The sequence below is a fragment of the Mesitornis unicolor genome, unplaced genomic scaffold, assembly GCF_000695765.1.
Source record: "Mesitornis unicolor isolate BGI_N332 unplaced genomic scaffold, ASM69576v1 scaffold14002, whole genome shotgun sequence".
Lineage (NCBI taxonomy): Eukaryota > Metazoa > Chordata > Aves > Mesitornithiformes > Mesitornithidae > Mesitornis > Mesitornis unicolor.
Window position 1 is genome coordinate 140,246 of NW_010170004.1, and position 24,090 is coordinate 164,335.

General features: G+C 36.6%; 1 protein-coding gene across 1 annotated transcript in view; it reads right to left on the bottom strand.

Annotated features, from left to right (window-relative positions):
• The window catches only part of SEMA3A (sema domain, immunoglobulin domain (Ig), short basic domain, secreted, (semaphorin) 3A), a 167,004-nt gene that overhangs the window by 78,464 nt on the left and 64,450 nt on the right, over positions 1–24,090 (bottom strand). Inside the window, exon 4 of the mRNA XM_010179551.1 lies at positions 19,012–19,131. Within this exon, the coding sequence (XP_010177853.1) occupies positions 19,012–19,131 (120 nt within the window). The remainder of the gene's footprint in view (positions 1–19,011; positions 19,132–24,090) is intronic.

Here is a 24,090-nt window from a genome sequence, read left to right on the forward strand (position 1 = left end):
GTTCTTTGGTTTGGTTTCAAGGTTCAAAGATCCACCCAGTTTTTGTGTTAATAGCCAGCACTGATGTCACTGTGAGAAACAAAACGGAAGATAGAGGTGGAGGTTGAATTTGAAGATAAATTGAATAAAAACATTAGAAACCACTGGATAAGAAAAGTAAACAAACATCCAACAAGTCCACCTCTGGTTTCATAACTCTTCCTTGTTTCTTGATGTATTGTAATATCCTTCCTTTCCCTTTTTAATCATGCAAACTTACAGCTGTCTTTTTAAACATTTTTAGACTCAACTTCAAGTGCCTCACTTGATACCATATGTCACAGATTTCCTCTTCTTTATATGAAATGGCTTCCGATATTATGGTTTAACCTTATTTCCCTGCTGTCTGGATTTTGTCTCTTGGAATTCAGAAGCCTCTTTCTATCTTACGTGTCATTCATTTTAAGTCAATTCATTAAATTTTGGACTCAGGTTTTAAATTCTGCACTGTTAATCTTCTTAACTAATATAAGAAGTTAAAAACCCATTTACTACAAACTGTACCATGATTAGGCTACTTCCCTACATAGAGCAGCTAAAGAGCAATAGAAGATTCCTGGTAGAAAATTAGTAAGTGCAAGCTGCAAACAGAAAATGAAGTGAAAATAACAGGATGTAAAATAGGCCAGACATACTCTATCTTACAATGTCCAGGTGCTTTATTCTTTCTGCTGCACTCTTACCTTTCTACCATCTCTACCTTGCCATCATATTATTTTTTAACCATTTATATAATTTCCAGCATGGGGATTTGATCTACTGTCTTACATGACAATGTCTACGGAAGAACATTAGATGCTTCTAAGAGGCTTACATATTTGCACTGTTACATTTCAAGAGTATAAACATTCAAATCTAAGTTTAACAGTAGTACCTAAGTTCATGTGTTTTTTTGAAGGCTGGCGTGGACTGTTTTTAGCTGGATAATAATTTGCCTCAACTCTTCCACAATTAAATTGTATCTGAAATTTCATACTGCTTCCTGAGTTCCCTTCTTGGATTCAGTTTGTATAATTTTATTCTTTCTAGTTCAAAGAAATGTAAATCAATATCCAGGAACCTTTCTAAAATGTATTGCTTCTGAGTGACTGACTCATTTTATTTTATTATTTTTATTTCACAGTCATAAACATCTCATATATTATGATAGGTGTGGAAGATAAACACCACTTCTGAAGATGTGTCATTTTCTCCATTGACGAAGGATAAGGCTGGATAACTATACCAACGGACTATGATTCACGTGATTTAAATCAGATAAAATAACTTCTACCCTCTGAAATTAAGCTGTAGTTAAATCTGGTGGGAGTAAATTATCTAATACCAGGAAAGAGTAAAATACTGAAACTCTCGGATTCTCTAACATATTTCTGTGTTGACATCTACTCATCTTTCTTACAGTTGTTTTTTCTCCACTTCATGACTCAGTGTAGCCTGGCATTACAAGAAACTCCAGATCTCTCTCCCTTTTACCTTCAGAGTATCGTGTCTATGGTACTGCCTATGGAGAGCTGAGGTTGGAAAGCAGTTTGGCCTTTTGAACCATCTAAATGCAGAAAGACTTCAAATATGGCTTTACTTTTCATATATGAGTAGACTCCTTGAAACCAATTAAATAATTTGCTTAAGTTCCTTCTGAATGGGGTTATAAGACTGCTTTTCATAAAAGCACCTTAGTGTGCACTGAAATGCACAGGTAATTAATGCTCAAATTTGACAGATTGGCACATAAAGCCTAATTCTATCTCTACAGAAAATAAAAAGTAGCCACTAATCACAGTGGCTTTAAAAACAACTTTAAAAAAAAAAACCACAGCTCCGATATTATTTTCCTTTGCCTCCAATTGTTCATTGAAATTGAAATATTCTGAAAAAATACTGCAATCTCTTTTCCATGAAAGTTATTTGAAAATACAGCTATTGTAACTAAATTTAGCATTAAGTTTCATTCATTCATTTATGTAATGATAGTGGTATTTATTCATGCTTGTTTTTATAGCTCTCCTCAACTCACCTCTTATCAGATGGCAGGTACATTTAAAATCCTCCTTACAGCTGGCACTAACCTTCCTATCCAGCCTTTATTTCTCTGATTAATATACTTGCTTCTACTACAACATTGCTTCAGCTCTTTAGGAAGTCTTTGACAGAATTTTATTGCAGTTTCTCACACCCTCTTTTTCAAATTTTACTTCAGTCTTGTCAGTCTGGAGGACTCCAAGTGACTTAGAAGTAGTAGTCTCAAAAGAGAAAAAAACTGGTAGGGAAGCTTGAACCACTCATTGTGGCTATTTGACTACTGAAAGAAATACCCTTATTTTTATTTATTTCAGGTAGGAGATCCAAGAAAGTCATTTTTCTGGAACATAATTTTGAAAAATGAGAATAAAAACCTACTTATAGTACGATATAGTTAATAGACACCAGTCTTGTCAATAATGAGTTTGACCTGTAGTACATAAAATTTTTAATTGACCAAGATTAAGAATTTTGAAACAATGTAAACTCATTTGAAATTAGCATTTCTTAGAAATTCTTAGAAGCACTAGAAAGGACTGAAGTCCATTAGATATTATGTCTTATTATTATGACGAACAGTTTCAACATATATTTTGAGTTGCAGCATTCAATTGAGGAAAGATTGAGGAGATATGTTTTCTTCAAAAGTTTGGTTTTACTGGTTTAATACATACTTCCATCTTTATTTTCCTCCAAGAAACTTAGCCAATTACTTCTAATGGTTTTTAAGCATCCCACTGAAAATGAGCTGAAAGTTACTAAGCCAGATAAGCACTCATCAGTATGATGCCTTTGAGGTCTAGTTTACATTCAACCAATGAGGTATGTAAATATGAAAATTCAAATTCAGGTAGTTAAATTTCAGGAGTAGACTAAAATTGTTTTTCAGATGTCTTAAGTCCAAACTTAAGAAGAACACTTAAGTCTGTTTTAAAATATGATCTCTGTTAAGGCACAATATGTAATCATGTGTTCTTAAACCCAAAAAAGCTATTGCAAATATGGTGCTTTCCTGACTCAAGACCAGTGAAAACTAGAAAGCCACCAATGAAAAAAGATGCAATCCATTTTTGCTCTGGTTTAACTCATGCAGTAACTTAAATCCCAGTTAACCCCAAAGGATATTACTTTGATCTTTTTGGGAAGATTTAGAAGGGTTAAGTTTGGATTTGTTTCTGACCATTCTGCTTACTACCCAGACAAACAAATAAAGATGTTGTAGGTATATCTGGAATAAACCATCCTGTTGTTCTTTTTATTTCTTTTTCTCCACCAAAAGAATGATTTTGGATTAGGATTACTTAGAATCCTCTTACTCAGATGGCTAATGTGACTCATCAGAGTAAGTCATTGTTTCATATAAGTAAGATTTCAGATACTCACAAAAAGCCTGACATGTCCAGCTTTTCTTTCTGCCTTCTATTACCTGTTTTAAAGTACTTCCTTATTTATTATCTTTAATACCCCATGAAATATACTGACTGTAAAAATAATATCTAAGTCATTAAGTGTTATCTAAACTACTTGCTGCAATGTCAGCTAAAATAAACCACATTTTTAAGGTATTCTATATCATCCTTCTACAAAAAAATAACAGACATGTTCCTATATTTTCTTTTAGCTCTCTCTTAAAGACTTTTATTTTGTGGTTCTGATATGTGACTGTTTTTATAATGTCAGGAAAGTACCTTGAGTTAAAAAATTTATTGTGCTATAATCTTTGTCCAGAAAGATTTAGCATTTCTGCATTAACCATCTTTTACACTGTATTCTTACCATCTCCCTTCAAGGTAATCCTTTTTACAGTGGGTCATGGCTTTTCAGTGTCTGCATGAAAATGCATTTACACAAAGAAATAAAAGCCAAATTCATAAACCTACAAGCAGAAAGGGCTTGTGTTCCAGCTTCTTTTCCTGCAAAATCCTTTGAAAGGCTAAGCAGCCTTTTCAGTGCAAGCACTGATCTGCAGCTGTGTATCACCATGTTTGAATGTAATGAGAATCCAGTAAACACATGCAGACCATGTTGACACAGAGAGCTCAGTTTAAGAACAGTTACTTTCAAGTTGCTTTCAGTTACTTTCAAGCAGCTAAAACCATACTTGAAATACTAATTTAACTAAAATAAGAATGCTTGTGCAGGGATTTGCACTATTTCAGTGAGACACTCAGAAGTTTGCTTATAGACAAGGCTTAAGCCATGCAGAGAGCTCTTCCACAACCAAAATTCCCCTCTGCCTTGTCCAAACTTTCTTTTTTTTGGTCTCTCTTTCTTACTGAGGTTAAACAAAGTCAACTTCCCCCATTACTGTTCTATTTATCCCCACCAATCTTTAAGAGAAGACATAAATCTTGTACTTGTGTCTGAATAATTTGTTATTACATTATGCCTGTTGGAAGTATCTTTGAGGCCTTATTCCATGTCAAACGATGCCCAGTCTTTCCATGTCCTGAATTCAGTATGAGTTTCAGAGTTTTTTATTTAGGAAACAAAATTCATGAACTAGACTAAACTCTACTGACTTCAAGGGATTTGTTCTTCAGTAAGTATTCCAGGAAAAGACCCTAGGTTTAGCAACAGTAGGCTGACGAAGACTTACTCTTTCGTTACTCCCACACATGAATAATGAAACCAGATCCCTATTTCGTATTACAAAAAATGATGAAGTGCATAAACAGAAAGGTTTGTTGAAACAGAATAAAATAAATCGTTATTCAGAAAAAGTAAATGAAATTAAACAACTCAACCAGCTGTAATTAAATTGAATATGCCACGGTGACTATTGTTGATTTACCACCTTCATGACCACTCATGCTCAGCCAAACAGAAAATGGAACTTGGATCAAGTAAAGAGAAAAACCAGCACTACTGCTTTGCAGTTTTCTACTATTTGAAACATGATTTGTATTGTAGGTGCACTCATATCCCTTATGAAACCCTTTGCAAGCTTGTAAATAAATGCTAGCTATAGAGAGTAATGTTGATTTATACAAATAACAAAATGCTTTCAGGTTTCATGTTGGTTCCACACTTCAAACAACCTGGAAGTATAGGATGAAATTATTAGAGAGTTATTGCTTTGAAAAAATAATCATTGCCATTTGTTTTCTGATTACACATTTACTGGTTCATAATTTGAAAAACAACGTATCATACCTCGGGGCAAAAGAAGTCATTGGAAGAGAATCTTCCCCTCTTAAGCCTGCTTTTGTCTAATATCCTTTCAAAAGCTGTTTCCAGGTCTGGAATCAGGCTGAAGCAATCCGTATATATAATTCTATTGTGTCCAAGAAGTAAAAATCTGTATTCACTGGGAAGCTGCAGCACAGAAAGCTGACCAATTCTTTGAGAATATTGGTATAAAGATTTTTTTTTTTAATGCTTATATGTTATAACTTTGTGTAGGCTTGGCCCTTATGTGTGTAGAGGGTCTCTGAAGGGCATCTAAAGATTATTCAGTGGACCACTGTTATTTAGTCTGTCTGAAGATATTTTTGGCCCAGGGACACAGGATCACTTTCATATGACAGTGACTGAAGCTTTGTCTTTCAAGAAATCTGAACTGTAAAGAGTAGAACCAATTAAGGCCAAACCAACCACTCGGCCTTAGCAGAAGCCTGGGAACTGGAGAAGAATCCATTAACACTGGTGTCACCCTCAACTGAAATGTGTAGCAGCTTTGCATACCCTGGTTAAGATGGTGCCACCACTGCTAGTTAACTCACTGGCACAAAAATACACATCATAGCATGAAAAAGGCAGATTTCTATAAAGAGTTCTTAATCTTTCCTTTTCTTCTACCATTACTTTCCTAGCTGTACTGTGAGTAAAGTTTTCTGCATGAAACAGATTTTTTATTTTTTTTTTCTGTTTTGTCAAAAGACATGACCAGGCAAAACATTTTAATAAGGGTAAACTTAAGATATGCGAATAATGTCATTGCCTGGAGCAAGGCCAATGTTTCAGGAGGACAGCAGAGATCTGAACTTCACACTTTCTTGCTTACATATGAAAAGGTCTCAGATGAATGATCTATTTATCTAGTGGACTGTTTCTCTTTAAACAAAGAAAAAAGCAGAACATACTGTGTATTTGTCACTTCCAGTTTGCATAATGCTAGGATATTATTTTTTAAGTCAAGTCCAGCATGGAAATTATGGAGAAAAAATAAATTTCTCTCATTTCTGTAGTGCTCCGCTCTGTCACTGGTGTTGCCAATGTCATACTCCCACTTGAACGGAGAAGATGAGAAATGTTTATATCCAGATCAAGTGCTTGCTCAACTTTCCTGGTGTGGTTTATACTAAATAGAGAAAAAGGCAGCAGGCTAGTAATCCCTGACAGCATCCTTCTGATGACTCAGGCTGAGCTGTTAGTAAACCTCTAGTCACTTGTTACCAGGCTTTTAACTCCACGTAGTGCAGAGGTGTGAAAAGGATTGAGTTAATTGTAATACGTCTCTCTTCCTGAGCGGTGCTACCTGAGCTTTGCACTCATGCACCACAAAGAAAGTGACCATGGTAATTTTGATATTCCATTTCTCCTTAGCAATTTTGTCACTGTAAAACAGTAGTTTACATATAAACAACCAAGATTGCTTTAGGTTTAAAAACAACTGGACGTATCCTCAGCTTTCTGCATATGTACATGTATAATAATATAATAATATAATAATATTATAGATTTGTATGTCAGAAATTCTGAACATAAAACAGATTACTACAAGGCTGATTTTTAATTTGCTTAATTAATTTCGTTGTGAAGGCATGTTTGAAGCCACATTATTGAAGGATTCCTCTAAGGTAACTATTTAACAGCTAAGTAACCTTTAATTACTCTGCTGTAATGATACACATCTAAGACAGATATTGTTATACTGTGACATCTGAGCACTTTAACCTAAAGGTAGTTATTAGCACTCCTATGTAAGATTCATTACGGATCATATTTCGTTAATGGAGAGTATTGTGTTCTCATCTGATTATGTACTCATAAACGTTTATTAACATATCTCCCTGAGTGTGACCATGTTGCAACTCAAAGGAATCTCAATTTTTTGCAACTCACAGGAATAGATTTTCATAAATCAGGTAGCATTTCTTAACTAAAATATATGCTATCATACAAGGGAGAAGTCATATGACAGCTCTTCTGGGATTGTGTGATACATACACTAAATAGGAAGAGAGTTCCTCAGGGCTGGACAATGTCTATAATTATGAGTATCTGTGAAATATTTGTAGAAGAAAGAATTAAAATGCAAATTAATGCCGCACTGGAAGAATGACTAGTTGTGATTTATATCACTACAGGTGAGAAGACAGTCCAGACTTGTAGATGACTGCGTATGTACACAAATTAGAATAGATTAGATGACATACCAAGTCACTGCCAATTCTAATAGGCATGAATTCATCACGATACCTTTATTCATCCTGCGCAATACCTCTTTTTATCTGAGTTTTCCAGTGGTGACTGGTGTTTTATCCAGTACATTTCTCACATTCTTTTCTGACTTACTGAGCTAAAGAAAAAACACATTTTTAAAAACAAAGTCTACTTCTGGGAATAAATAAAAATAACCATATGTGAACTGTCTACAGCAAATAATAGAGAAGCTGAAGAGAAAGAAAAAAACAGGTATTAACTAGTCTTTCCTTCAGTTCCCAAGTAATGGTGGAAAGTTACTCACTCTTTTCCAATGAAATGAGTTACTTAGGAAATAACTAATTTACTCAAATTCCAGAGAGGCATGAACAAGTCAGAGGCATGTGTTTCATCTGAGTCAGGTCAGAGTCACTAAATTATTTGCCTTACAGAGAAGAGGGAGAGGTGAAGGAAGGAACAGAAGGGCACAGTATGTTTCCCTCACAGGGATGGTTTAAGGAGGAGATTCTGTATGTTTTCAGCTCAGGAGCTAAAAGAGGAGCCAGCACATTTTCAAACAGACTTACTGAGTGCCACAAACAGAAAGCAAGTTGTTACAAACTATGTAAGCTACAACTGAGAATGAGTGGAAGAGTAAATTTTTTTTCCCCAACTGACTTCAAGTGGTTTTACTCTTACATTTTGCAGACAGAAAGAGTTGCTGTGATCACTTTGATTTCCAGCATCACACAAGCAGTAGGCATATGGGACAAGCACAAATATTTAAAACACTGCCTGTTTCAGTACTATTCTTATCTCCCAGAGTCTTTTAGCAGTAAATTGATTAACTCTTCATGGCAGAAGATATGTGTACTAATGTATAAGGGAGATAATTATTTATGCCTAGGCATTGCTTTTATGCAGTCCCGTGTTCCTTGCCTGCACAAAATACAATCTTTCTCTAATCCATGACCCATTCCTAAAACTGGATTTTCTTCCCCCTGACAGGCACTACTGCAGGAATCAAGCATATATTGCTGCACTGGGTCTCTTATTCACATAAAAGCATTTCACATAAAAGCTGTTTAAAGAAGGATGAAGTATACTTTCTCCTGTCAGACTTTTAAGATCTTGAAATACCTGATTGTTAATTGATCTGTAATCTTATGCCAGCAAAATGTGATACAAAAAGATGAAGGGTAACATACTGATAAAAAAAGCCATTTCCTTTATCCTTTGCAAAGGTATTTAGCAATGTTAGAAAGTGACACAATGCTTAAACTGTATCTGCTCTTGTTTTGCAGAGATCCTTGCTCTTGCAGTCACCTTCTCTGTGTGTACGGCATATAAGGGATTAATTCTTATTTGCTTTCTTGCATGGTTCAGTTAATTCTCTCCTTAAGAAGTAAACTACTAATTACTAATCAAAGCATCAGTATTTATCATTATTTTCTTACTGAACTATGGAATAGTAGAACTTTAGGATTTGAATGTACTTAGTAACAAATGTGAGACACTTTTTGTATAATACAGGCCATAGAAGAAACTCAGTTTCAAAACTTTGTAAAGGCAAGGAGGCATCTGGAAAGTATTATGAAAGCATTTTCACATAAATATGAGACTATACATAAAAATGGGGATGGTCAAGATAGCAACAGAAGAACAAATATTTCCTGTTCCACCAGGCAACCACTGGAAATATCCATAGACTGCTGTTTACTCACAGAAATAGTAGCTTCACCTGCAGTTGCTCTGCTTTTTATCAAAGGAGAAATAAGATTTAATCAATGTGGAGAAGCCAGTTTTGTCATGCCAAATGCAGCTGCTGATGAAAGAAAAAGATGTATAAAGAGCTTGAAAGCACACCGAGAAGGCAGCCCATTGTGGACAGTGCCTTTTTTCTTTCCTGAATCTGTTTAAAAGATTGCTTTTAAATTCATGACTGTTCTCATCTTTCTGCTGGGGAAATGCCCTGTTTCTGGGAATGCTGAATGAGTGAGTCTCTTACAGCCAGAAGCAACATAAGGAGGAGGTTTTGAGGAGAAGCTCAGGCATGAGCGTCTCTGTCATTGCTGACCAGCCTGCACCATGGCTGCACAGAAACTCCCTGGGCCCCTTCCTGGCACTAACCACAGGCCAGTCACTGTACTGATGTACCATTAAGAACACACAATGTGAACATGCAGAAACTATAAATATTAGGTTGGTCTGAAAGCATGGAAATAGGCAGTGTTTTCAGATTCACATGTAACTTCCAAGAGTTAAATATACCCTGTGGCCGTTAAAAGTCAGGCTTGAAAGGCACTTCGCAACACAGCAGCTCTCATAAAATTTTAGACAAAGAGCAGTGAAGCTAGTTAATATCAACAGGCTCTTGGTTAGGTCCTCATGTCTGAATATTTAGCATAGCTGGTTAGTTTGCTGTTATGTATTTCACAGCCCTGTAGCCTGTATGTGGAGCATCACCCAGAGCTAAAACCTGCTGCGTTGTGACCTTGGTTGTTTAAAGACTATTAGACAAGATGTTAGTAATAAGCTACAAACACAATACAGTCACTTCCTTCAGCTGCAAAATCACACTTGAAATGTGGTATTTCTTCATGAGGTCAGAACCAATCAACCGGAGCTTTGTGACATGGATCCCACACCACAGTGAATAAAGTTGCTTTGATGCTGATCTATCCAAATCTGTGCTCTGTAATTCCTTCTTTCAGTTTTGCTTTCTCCCGCAACTCTAAATCAAGAAATAATTCTATTTATAAGTAATTTCCTCAATTAAGTCAGTCCATACCATCAGTTGGCTTTCCACTGTTTTCATTACATTGGTTTCCCAACATATGGTGGGCTTTTTTTCCCCCCAACATATTTTGTTGGGGGTTTTCTTGTGGTTTGTTTTGTTTTGTTTTGTTTTATTTTCTCCCCTATGTTGGTCTAGAGATCAAAGGATTCAGCCATACTTGTCTTTTGTTTCAGGAGGTGTGTGGATCAAATTCTGCATACGTTGCATGACTGTGAAGTTGGGTTAATGTTTTCAATTGTTACTCTAATAACAAGCAAATGCTGAACTTCTGTGCTACTCCAAACATTATTGGCTCTGTTGATGAATGTACATAATTTTCCCATTCAGAAAAATGGATCAACATCTTAATATGACCACCATCTCTATTAAACGTACAATCTAAGTCTGTAATGAATCATAGAATGGTTTGGGTTGGAAGGTACCTTAAAGATTATCTAGTTCCAACACCCCTGCCATGGGCAGGGACACCTTCTGCTAGACCAAGTTGAATTAGGAAATTAATTAGAACAACTGTATCACCTCATAGTAAAGTAAGGTAGTCAAGTGCCAGTTGAAAATAAATAATTCACCATAACATCCTTTAATTGATAAAGAAACAATGAACATCCAAATGCAAACCGTGGGTGTACTTTCAGATCCACTGGTAGTCATCATTAAAATTACTTTTCTTAAAGCAGTCACAAAACTCTGAGTCATCACTCTAACAATGCTAGATATTAATGTATTTCTGTGATTATATAAATGAAGAGTGAACCTCAGTCTTAGTTACACCAGTATAAGTCATAGAGAAATCCACTGAAGACAACTGGTACTAGGAAAAATCACCTTATATTAAAGAAAAAAATAATTTAGATCCAGATCCTAAAAGTGTCTTTCAGTTTAATCACTCGATATATCAGCATATTCAAAGATACCCATGGTTTAAGGCATGGACTCAAAAAGTAAGACATTGCATTTCGTATAAGTGAAAATCCACTCAGGGGTTTTGCATGTGCGCATGTGCACTCTCCACTCTGCAAATTTACTTCCATGGAGGTCTCTTTTTATCTTGCTCTTTTTTTGCCTCCCCTCTAGAAGCATAAGTAAAAGTTTTCCCACAGTTCTGAGACTCATTTCTTTGAACCTAATGAATATGTCGACCGGTTTTAGTTTCTTATTCATGATAGTCATTCAGCTGTGACATACTGTATACAGTTCTCCACTGTAATCACCCAGCATTTCCTACCACAGAAGGCGAAAGCCATGTACGGTGAGGGAACAATGGTCTCCTCAGTTAGCTCAGTGGAAGTGTGCTAGTGCATAGATTCCTCTCATTAGGAGGCAGGGGGTTCAAATTTGATGCTACCGTTCACAATTGGACTCTTTTTGCACTGAAAAAATAAAAAAATTAATGTATTAACAGTTACCTTCTGTGAGTTTTTTTTCAACAGTGAAGAATATCACTGCAATATCTTGCTACTATCAAGGTTCATTTTGTGTCATTGCACGTCTCTGATGATCAGACCAGTTCTTACCAGTTCTCTCTCATCTCAGGGAAGTTTTTAATTCAAAACAACTATAGAGTGCTAGAACATCACCTGCAGAGTGACTTTCCTTTACATTTTCTTTAAAACATATGCATAAAGTAATATTAAAGTAATATGGTTCTGGAGTTGATTTTTTTTTTAATTTAAGAATAAACTGGGAGGTCTGCTATAGCAATTTGGATATATTTATCAAGTCCTAAAAAAAATTAGTTGCTGAATAGTTGAACTGATCAGACTTGAATAATAACTGGGGTTTCATTAGTGGTTTCTGCTGTGTAACAAATGGCCCTTGCAGTTGTAAATTCCATGTCTTTGTTCTGCTTCTCATCATTATCTTATACCTCTCCTCTGTACTACTTTCTAAAGAACCGTGCTTCCATTTTGCCTAAACCACTTAAGTCTGTAGACTGAGGAATAAAGGTGAAGAATTAAAGTAGCCAACCGTGCTGTTTTAACTTGTTATAATTTAAAACTTTATTTCATTTCCTGCATGCAAATGTACAACTTCTAAATCTCAGAGTGAACCTCAGACATAATTACTGACTTTCTGTCACTTCAGACATAAATAGATTCCAAATTGCTTAGGTGTAATTATGAAATATGCAAGGGCAGGACTGAATACATTAAATGACAGCTGAAAACCTACAATGTTCACATTTCCTGACAATGATTAAAGCATGACCCCTTTGCTAAATACTTTCTCTCTCCCAAATAATACTTGTACTGCACCTGAATTTTAAGATTGGTAAATGGAAGATCAAATAGATCAGCTAGTGGTGAAATATTCAGCTATCATAAAGGCATATCCTTCTTAATTGAATATGTCAGGATAATGAACACTAGTTGCAAATTTAAATTATTATACTTTTACCTATATGGTTTACATCAAAAGTTTAGTATGCATTATAATTTGTTTAGGAAGTCTATTCTTATCTTGTTAAAATAAGATATGTGGAAAAAAAATTCTTCAAAATTTTTTCACTTCAGTGTTTCACTTTGCTGAGGATGAATTACCCATAGCAGCTGTGTATAGTCTTTCCCAACAATGAAGGGTAGGAAAGATGTCAACCATTGCTGCCATGTGTCCTATTCAGCTGATAGAAGTTTACCTCATAAATTAAACTATTACCACAGCTAAATTATCACATAAAGCCTAATATTCCTACTTTAAGGGATCTACTCTGGAAATAAATTTTTATTGGAATTATATTTTGCTTGGTCATGACAGGATGAAGTTTTGAAAATTCTGAGTTCTCCTGGCTTAACTTCTCTTTTAGCAAACCCAGTGTTAAAAATACAGCTAAAGTCAAAGGAGATCTGCAGTGTATTCAAAGACAGGCCTTCATAAATAATAGCATTTAACCATGAACCATGGAGTTTTTCAAAAAGTCTTTTAAATGGGAATCAAGTTACCTCTTTATAGTGATCTTCTACTTCTGTAACCTTATCACAGGAAAATGCCACATAGCAGGAGGTATCGTTTGGGACATAGCACTATGCCTCTAAGAAATACATGCATCTGCATGACTGTGCTTAAAAATGTGCAGAGTTTCCAACAACACACCCTGGTTTCCTTACAGGAAGGTTTGTCAGATCTTACCAGAACAACTGGCTCGCTTGGGTTGTTTTATGAGAAAGGTCTGTCATGTTCTCTGTTCCCTCCGTGTACCTCTCTTGTAAATACTGTCTTTGGGTCACTGGAAAGTGTCCATAGCATATCCCTTCCCAATCAATGACACAGTGAATTATGGCTTGGAAAAAGAATTATATGCTATATATAGCAACATATAACTGTATATAAAATTATATACTTTCAAAATGCTGGGAAGGTTATAGCTATTCCAATATTTATTCTTTTTAACAAGTGGAGGTAAATTGTACATGTGTGAAAAGCCTGACTTTATGCAAAAAGTTTTTGCACAGGGTAGCCTAAGGGACTGGAAACCAATGTCAAGTGAAGCAGCAGAAGTGATGGTTTGCAGACCTAGCAGCCTCCAGAGGAATCAAGCCCCTTTATTTTGTGATTTTGGCCACTGACTCTGTGAGATGCCTGGACAGACGTATGCCTAACACTGACTATCCTGTTACCTGCCACCCTCCACAGATAAGAACATCAGTATGGCAAAAAAGTCTGGTACCTGAGTTTTCCCAATATAGCAGAAAACTTTATCCTTCTTTTATGAAACAAGGTGAAGTACATTAGCCTTTAAATATCTAAGACATATTTTTTTTTTCCATGCAAAACTACCCAGGCAATTGAACAAAGTACTCTAAAAGGTACTTATACTGTACAAAAGCTAGAGATCTGGCTCTTCAGTATCTACTGGTTTGAAAGGTTAAAGCATTTTTGAAATAAAATAGGCTGTTAAAGTCTGTAAACTACATCTTCCTTTACTGACATTTCTCTGTGATTATAGTGATAGAATGTAATGAATAACTCTTATATCACAAATGAGGATCATCCTTTAACAGTATCTTTTTCCTTCATATTTTCTCTATATATTAGTAAGCATATAAATGCCATATAAATGTATCATTAATTAGATGGAAAGCAAATTAGCTGGAGGTGGTTTTTAACTTAAAAAATGATTCGCTCAAATGTTTTACTTAAAAACCATAGGTCAGAATCTTAACTGATGTAAATTGACATAGGTCTACTGTCTATGCCAGTTTATGCCACATCTGCTACTACTGAAGTCAATGATTCACCCTGAATTTTATATTAGATAATGAAACACAACATGTTTCTACTAGCAGTAGCATTAGTCTTTCAAGTAATGTGTTCCTTCAAAGTCATCCTCTTAGGAAAAAAACTGCTCTTCCATCACTACATACATGTATATTATATATGCAGACAGACAAAAAAGACAGATGTATAAATGTATCAAAACAGGATGTCCATTACTTAGAAAATACACTAAAGACCTCTTCTAATGTGAAGTACAGAAGGGATAAAAAGGTATAATTCAGCAAAATTTTATGAGTTGAACCAAAGATTTTTAAGATACACAGAGTCCGGAAAAAGCAAATACGTTACAGGTGGTAGCGGTATATAACTTCATATGCAATAACTTAATGTTTTATGTACATCATAAATCTGAACTAAATTTAGAGCTTCTTTATTGATTAAGAATGAGAAATAACCTGCAAGTAAAGTGATCCCAGATCTTGTAAGTTCATCCAGTTAAAAATGAGTTTTAATCTGGTAGACAATGACAAGAAATTTGGAATTAGGAGACAATAAAAGAAGCTGGGTTAGTTCTTCAGACAGCATCTATTGATTTACCTCTTCTGAAGGAAAGCTGATGATCTGGCAAACAATTTCATACAGATCTTGCAATGCCTGTTTAAGCACTAAAAAAAAAAAGGTTCTATAGGGCATTCTCTGTACCCCCACCTGTATGTAAGGGTTAAGTAAATGAAAAATCCTGTTCTTTCCTAAACAGGACTGTTCCCTGCTGGTTCACACAAACTGCCCCAAAGGGAGACCTGGGGAAAGGGAGCAGGGCTCCTTTCTACTGATCAGGCATGCACAGGCAGGTGCATTCTGCATCCTGTTGTGATTTTCTAGTGGGTTTAATGCACCTCTGTGTCTCCCTGCAGTTGGATTTGTTCCTTTCTAGCACAGATTTGACTTGTGTAATTTTGTAACCGTTAAGTACAACATTCCTACGCATGCAATCCTGTTTCCTCAGAAGTCAGTGGGAGCAGAACATAGCTTTACTAATTACTTTCTTGTTTTGTCTGTAATTGGTTCCTTGTATTATATTCCGTTATGTGGAGAGAATGCCACATGTTGCCTAATCCCAGATCCCTGAAGTTGGTGAAGGTGTCTGTGTTAGGTCACCTCACCTAAACTCAGGCATGTACAGTGCAGACATCTGCAAATGAGCCAGTTTACCCCTTTCAGTGAAAGTACAAATACAGCCTCTTCAGTGGATGATCTCAAGCTTTAAATTAGGCTCTCCTCAGGTATTTTCTGCATATACACATGCTGTGTTCTCTCTAAATATGTTCTTTCCTGCTTACTCATGGCTTACGTGCCTAAAGTCTATTCGAACATTAACTTTATTCTTCTGTCTAAATACTGTGGTTATTCACTTACACATCTGGAATGGATTTAAGCGAAGATTAGTCTGCTTTACTCCTCAGACTGCAGTGTAATTCACAACATATTAGGTTGTATACATTTGTGCAGATCATTTTTAATCAGATGCACAGCATGCTGTTCATATCCTTTTACATTTTTATTATTATTTCTGATACTGTACTTCATCAAACTCAATTATACCTGCCTAGTTTCATCACTAGAAGTGGTTTTCTTCAAGTATGGAATGGGGCTGTGATATGCTGCTTCACAACAAAGAGATATTCAACAGATATAACAATTCATATTCTCATTACTTTATGACTGTCACACAAAGTACTTTATTTCCTTTCCCCAATCATAAAACTTGTACCATATTCCAGCTTCCTGCAGCCTGCTCCAATTGCTTCCAGTGTCTTCTCTTTCACTTGCCACTCTTTTTGTTTAAATTTCACTTCTCCATCCTCTTCAGTTTGGCACACACTGATTTCCTTTCCTTCGCCAGACTCAGGCAGGTGGGTTATATTCAGAGCTCACATAAACAAGCAATCTTATCAGACAGTAGGTGCACTCCCTGACTGTTCAACCTAATCAGTTCACATTTACCTCTCAAAGTGCTTGAAAAATAAATAAGCAGATGGTGAAGTGAATTAATTTTCCACAAGTATTGTGGCAGAAAATGAATCTTCAGGAAACATTTTGGATGTCAAATTTTAACTCAAAATCAACCACTTGCACTTCTCTTTTTTAGTATGCTAGGGAGATATAAACTATGCATGATACAGAAGCAATGGCCCCTTGACACGTCCAGTGCTGCTGGCTGACATGACAACATAAACCATCTGGCTCTCACAGACGCAGTGTGCAGGGGTGTGGGGGTTAATATTGTACCCCCTCCTCATTAATGGTGTCTCTAACAACTACCGTCAATCAAGTCCCCTCCTCTTCCCCAGCTCTGGAGGAGATGCACATGTGAAATGCCTGGCTAGGTGGGATGGGAAAGGGAGGAGCAGGCTCTAGCTGAGAGACAGACACAGGCCAGATTATTTTTCATAGCAAACCTAACAAATTAACTTTTTTGTCTGTTTTTCAGATTTGCAAGGGTCCAGGCTGACTGTCAGATCTGTCAAAGCCTGAGAAGAGTTGGGTGCTGCTGCCTCCTGCCTGCCCCACTTTCTTCTCCCACCTGGCCTAAGAAGACAGTGACTCCTCCTCCATGACTGTTCAGAGGATACAGAAACTTGGGCCACTGAAAGGGGAGGTGACGGTGAATTCACTCATAGCTTAAGCATGAAAAGGAAATCAAAAACTAACAGTGTTCCAGGCAGCTCAGATAAACAAACTCCTGACTTCCCTGGTGTGCAAAGATGAAAGCAAGGGTCATGAGAATGATTCAAGCACATGAGGACTAACAAACTTGCTGCATACATGACAAAAAACCCCAGCGATTTAGATTTTGTTGATAGCTAGGAATGGCTAAAAAGAAGCTAAAAACAAACATCCTCTTTCAGCTCCAGGGCTGAACTCAGCATTGACTCACGACTTTGAAAATCCAGAATGTTAAACCAAGGTTAGATTTGGCCTCTCATCTCTGATCATCCTTTCTATAAATTCTGATAAAGTGTGTGTTAGTTTTATGGTACAGTCATAAACCAGACAAATGTAGAAGTAAATGACCTCATACCAGCTATCTCTCTGCAGATAGATTCACTTGGCAGATAGCCAGGAATTGATTGACACACATCTTACGGAACTAGAGTTAATTAATATGTCTCCCAATTCCCAAATGGATCTCAGGAAGCAGAGAATCTGTTTAATGCAGTAAGCAATGACATACTGTGTGTGGTCAAGAGACAGCCACTAATTGCCAAGAATGCATTCTGGAATAAAGTATTAAAAAATATGAAAAAAATCTCTTCTACTTTGCAGCTCCTTTATCCCTTCAAAACCTTACGTTTAGAACATTTTAAAGACTTATGTTTCAAATATCAAACAGCATTTTTATAGGGAAAATGGTTCCCAGACTGTAAAGTCAACACTCAAAAGATCTGTTAATTTTTCTACAAGAAGAAATTCTGATTTTTAAATAACAGTCCTCATTCATTCAACAATGTAATTATTTCCAGGGAAATCTGCAAACTAGAATTGCAAAACCGTAAGGTAACTTGAAAGAGCTGCTCTTCGATGATCACAAAACACAAGCAACACAACTATGGACTCACCAGGAAAACATACCCATAAATTAAGTAAGTGACAGCTGAAAACACATCAAGAGTCTGGTTGCTAAACTGAAACAGTCAATGGAGCAATACTCATGTAAGCCAGATTGAAAACAAAGGAAAGTGGACTAATTTACCTTACCTATGCATCTTAACAGGAAAATAAAAGATTGACTTTTCTGGAACGAAAATGGATTAAAATGGAGCACAGAGACATTCTAGTCAAACCGTCAGTCAGGAAAACCAGCACAGTCCCACTGCTTTCTGTGGGTGATACTATTTTTCACCAGGAGAGACCATGCTTATCTATTTAATGATGACCATCACTGATGGAACAGTACGAGAGCTACTGCAAGCTTTCTGCAAAACAGCAAAAATGACCAAGCTACAGATTTAAAAACATGGGGGAAAAGAAAAGGGAAAAGTGATTTATTTTTCACTAAAAAGTAAGGAAACAAAACTGAGGTCACATATGAAAAACTGGCAGTGTGTTAGGACAAATCTGAGAAGTAGGATTTATGAACGTGTGACACTATTTTAATTCCCAGCTGGGAGAAAGTTGCTGCGGTGTCAGACTGTACTGACTAGTAGGAGACAAAAGGACAGAGTTGGCCCCAAAAAATCCACACAGGCTGAACTAACCCTCTCAGAGCTGATATCTGTCCTGACCAAAAAAGAGAGTTCTTTTGACTTCATGAACCAGGCAGCATGGGCTTATTTGTATTTATTTAAGCCTCTGGGGGAAAAGGTGCTGTGTAGAGGAGAAAAGTACAGATTTGGCTATGATTTATCAGTCAGCACGTCAGCACGCGATTCAGGAGCAGGTCCTACCAGATACACTCACCCAACCACAGAAACCAGTGAGAGTGCATTTTGGCAGGAAGACACAGTGGCTAAATACCAATAAAGATTAAAAAATGGAAAAAAGAAAAACATTGTTTTAAGATAGTTTACCTCAGGATGGCTTCCAACTTCAATATAGGTGCAGACTGGATGAAAAGCCCCTGTTCCGCAGGCGTACAAGTGGGTTTGGTTGTAAGTCTTAAGCACCTTGATGAAATTAGCACATTCTCTCTGCAAAGAAAAGAGGGGGGGAAATGTATCCACACAGTTAATTCAGTGATTATGACTAATGGGAGCTCTTCTGTGTTAGGGATGTATGGTTGAATGAACAGATCTTAAAAGTGTGATCATTTCATGCTGCTTATAAGCTTGTTTATGGCTAAGCATTTAATAAATAGCCTGATTTGGTTATCATTTATATATCTTTGGTTGCCATTTAATGAAGCATTCACCTCTGAAGAAAAGATTACATAAAAAAATTTCCTAATTCTGTTTCAGACACGCTCCGCCTTTGTAATTTATGCTATTGCCATGTTTGTAAGACAAAACCCATTTATAGAAATGTGTCAGAATGAAATAATGAAGAAAAATGGACCAACTGTTTGCTTGCATTCAATTAAGCAACAATTAGAAGAGAGATGGGCCAGATGGAAGGAGTTGATGAAAAACAAATCATTGATATAACATTTCCAACAATGATAAGAATATTGCCTTACCCCCTTGTCTGTGCTTAAGGGCCAGTTTTACAAAGATGAATACGTACGCTAAACTTTAATGCAGTTATTGACAGCCCCTAGAATGTAAGCTTTGCAAGACTTGTACTTTACTTTTTCTGCCTAAGTAATTTATCCATAATGAATAATTCTAGTTCTCAGTAATTAAAAACTTAATAGTAACATTAACACTCCCTAGTACAAATATTTTTTTATCTGTCAACAAAAATGTCATTATTAATGCCTAATGATATTAGAATGGAAATGTCTAATCTGAAAGTCAAGATGTCAACATTTGCTGTTTATTTAATATTTGTATTTCAATCAGGTCTAACAATGAAAAGAAATATGTCAATACCTGTGAATCAGCATACTGACACAATTACAAATAATGGATTTCAGATAGGAGAAAAATAAGAACATTTAAATAAAATAACCATTTCCAGTAAAGTTTGTGTTAAAAATGATGGAAACTTTTCTATGCATATCTGATGACATTTTTGGTACAGCACTCAGTTGTACCTCTCCAAGTGGACCAGGGCCTGAGGAAAACACCACTGCAGCTACCGCCTCCACAGAAATCTCATTGACTGGCATCAGCCACCTCTGTAACTTGCTTGCTGATTTAATCAGATACTCTCAAACTCATAACACCATCTCTGCCAGGAGAATGCATGTCCAATTGAGACATGCCTTAGGCCACCACAGGGAAAAGCAACAAACTTCCATAGATTAAATACTATGCATATACACAGTACTGAAATGACATTGGTCTTCCAATTTTGTTGTTTATTTGCATAACAGATAACATCAGTGTACTAAAAAGAGTACTCAGAGAAAAGCATATAGAATCTTACTTTGTCCTTGGCTTACTGCTGATAACTTAAGTTATCTTTCCAACTGAGATGGATGAGAAAACATAGAGATAGTTAAGGTAATCCAACAGGAAATTGAAAGAAGTAGAGATGGATGTTACCAGGGGTCTTTCTTAATTCTTTCCAGTCTGACCTTTCTTAATAAAAACACACACAGTTTCTGGTGTATACATATTCTTCCTCCCACACATGTATAAACATGAACATACATTCATTATATGTATCCACAGACTACTTTCCACTGTCACAGTGGTGGAGTACTAAGCAAATACCTGGCATAAATCATTAAAATTACAATGTATGTTTTGATATTGTTCTTAATGCTGTTGTCCTTTGTTTATTTTAGTAAAATAAATATGGAAAAACCATGAAAGTGTGTTAATAACTCAATGTCTGTAAGAATAAAAATGGGCAAATATTGCAAATTCATGTAACATGAAAAATGAACAAAAATAGAGCCTTTCTTAAACTCTGATATTCTGTGTTTCAGATGGAGCACGTCTGTTCAAAGTCTGACTTTATATAATTTAAATCTTATCTTTATAGATTATTAAATAATTCAAAATTTTCTCACTTAGAGTTGAATCTATCCAAATTTAAACACACTACACTTTCAGTAGAACTGTGCTTTGCCTCGTCTGGTTTGATGCATCATGATTTTTTAAAAAATGTCTTTGTGGTCTACTACTATGGTGTGCTACAGTTTTTAAAAATTGCCTGCCTAAAGAACATGAAATGTTTGAGGTCAGTGGACACATACCTTTGCAAAATGCTGTGAGCACATGGGCGAGACCCACAGCCAGTATGAGCCAGAACAGATTGTGCTGATTTAAGTGGAGCTATTCTGATTTACAGCAGCACACCACCTGTGACACTATATGCACTTGCTAAATACTGTTCAGCTGCTTATCTACAATATACAGCAAGAAGGTATTAGGTAGCTAACACTTTAAAGGTGAGATGGAAAACCCTACTTAGTTTAGGGTCAGAGTCCTCTTTGATTTCTATGGATGGAAATTAAGGAAAATTCTATCATCAGCTTCACTGAATTATTCCAGATAAGTCTGGGGTGGGGGAGGAATGAACTCTATCATAACCATATTTTAGCTTCAAGTGTTCAGTACTAGTGTAGCTGTGTTAATATCAGTAAAGTTACTCCACATTATAAGATATTTCCAAAAGCAGATATGGCTTATTCATCCTTGCTTTTAGGCTCTTCTAAATTCCTTGTACAACATGTTTTTTTACCATAGAAGTCTGAGAAATACACAACCTAGTTAAAGAGTGTGGAAGGTAAATACCTACAGCAATAAACCTTTGACTATGACAAATAAATTTATATAACATTTGAAGTTCCTAGTTCAGTTCAGACTGTTGCTATAGCTTCCCTGCTTTAAAGCTGTGTAAAGGAACCATTAAGCTCTATTCAGTAAATTCTCATACACCTCCCTAACAGATTATGTTTCTTTATATATTTTACATGATTGTAAAAAAAAATAAATAAAGAGGGGTATTACACCACAATAAATGACATCAAAGGAAAGTTACAGTTCTGATTTAAGCCCTTGTCAACTCAGGAAGTTCAAAGTGAAGTTTTTGCCCTGCTTGTGAGACGGTGCTATTCTCCCTGGGACAATAGTGACAGGCACAATGATTTAAATTGCAGGGTAATCAGATGCCTTCCTTTCCCTGATTGTGCTCAAGTACAGCTGCACAGGTACAGTGTGACGTGTGGAAAAGTTGTACCTGATATTCTGAACAACATAACAGTTTACTTTGTGATGGTGGATATTAGGTTTTCCTACTTCATGTGGCTGTGGGAATAAAAAGCTTCCCATAAATCTACAACAACTTTAAAGGCTTTGAACGATTCTCTCAGACTCCAAATCTTAGCACGCATGTATAATGAAGAGGATATCCTGATCAGGGAAAGTGGGTGTGCATTGAGGTGACTTGGGTCTGCCATGACATAAGACTTGGGTGACTGAGTCCCATTTTCAGCCTCTGCTTCCCGATTCCTGCTACAACAATGGCACCTTCAGTTGTGAAACCTGGCCAACAGCTCTGCTGCTCCCGACACCAGTGGCTATGTCAACTTGACTACAAAGCAACTCCTTGGCCTCTTGGCTGGAGGCCTGGAATGACTCGAGTGTCTCCAACTGGGCTTGTCCCACTTGGCAGCAGTGTCTGCCCTTGCCAGACCCCCGGGGCAGCACTATAATTGTTAGTGGGAAGCTTTGGGCCAGTAGAACAAGGGATTTCACTACATGATCTCAGAGAGTGAGGCACTGGAAAGGAGACAAAGACAACAAAAGAAATGTAGTATCTCAGTAAAATACAGCAGACGGGAGAAAATATCCACCAGAGGGTGAGGAAGTAATGTAGAGCCAGAAGCTGTAAGAAACAAATTGACAGGGAACTTAAACACTGTGTCTGAAAGTGAGCTCAGCCCCTCAGTACCTTTGTATCCATTTTCACTTTCCCTGAGAAAGGGAAGTTGTTTAAACAGAACATACTATGGACACAACCATACTCTGAATATTGTTCTTTGTCAAGGAAAACAGTCAAAGGAAGAAAATGAGACTTTTAAAAATTATTTTCCAGGTGGAAATCAGGTGGGTGTTTTTCTTTTTCATTTGTGAAAGCAGGGTGGAATGGGAGTTTCAAATACTTTTAACCTAATAGTATGAATGAAAATGAATGTAAGGTTTGCAAAGTTCTCTGTAGGCAGGAAAGCATTACTTGGGTTATGATAATAAATCTTAAAGAAGAGGAACACCGGAATCACCATAGCGTATCATTATAAATTTTTCCACCTAAAAACCCTGTTTGTTATAATGGGTAGCTTAATATTAGGAAACTTTACTTGTCCATATAAAGCTAAACACTGGTTTATACCCTAAAACTTGAGTTCGTATATATATTTATATATATACACACAGCAGAAAGTATAAGTGATTGCACATGATTCAGAATGATTGAGGTAGATATTCAAAGAGAAAATTAGGTACATTGTGTGGGAGTTACTGCAATCCTCAAAACCTTCATTCATCTATCTTGCCTAGCCCTGGAGAGGATTAATCTTCATTTATATTTCAAAAAACGGTATAAGGTTTCCTCAAGAGCTGTAGGTTGTGCCTTTGGCCTTGTGCAGAGGTACCTCTGTCTTAAAATCCAAGCAACTAAACTTACATCTCAGACCTCTCAGCATAACCTGCAAGGTCTTTCTGTCTCTGTTCCGACAGAAGGAACTTTAGGTATCTACTGGTTTTACTGCTGGAGCTGCTTCTGCAGACAGTCCTGTGATAGCCTGATTGCCAATACATGGCATGGCCAATGAAATGCTCTGTGCTCTGCCGTGGCTCTGTCATGTGCAGTGGCTCAAGTGCTCACCCCAAACCAGTTTGTTTCTCTGTTTGAAGGAATATGGACTGCATCCTTCACCAAAGCCCAAGCAGACACTGTTGGCTTTCCCAGAGTTGGTTTGGCATATGAGGGCACAAGGACATCCAGCTGAACCCATTCTACCTTCTGTACAGCAGCTAAAGGCTCATTTGTCCCACTGGAAAGAACAGTGTCCCAGAAGTTTACTGGGCATTCCT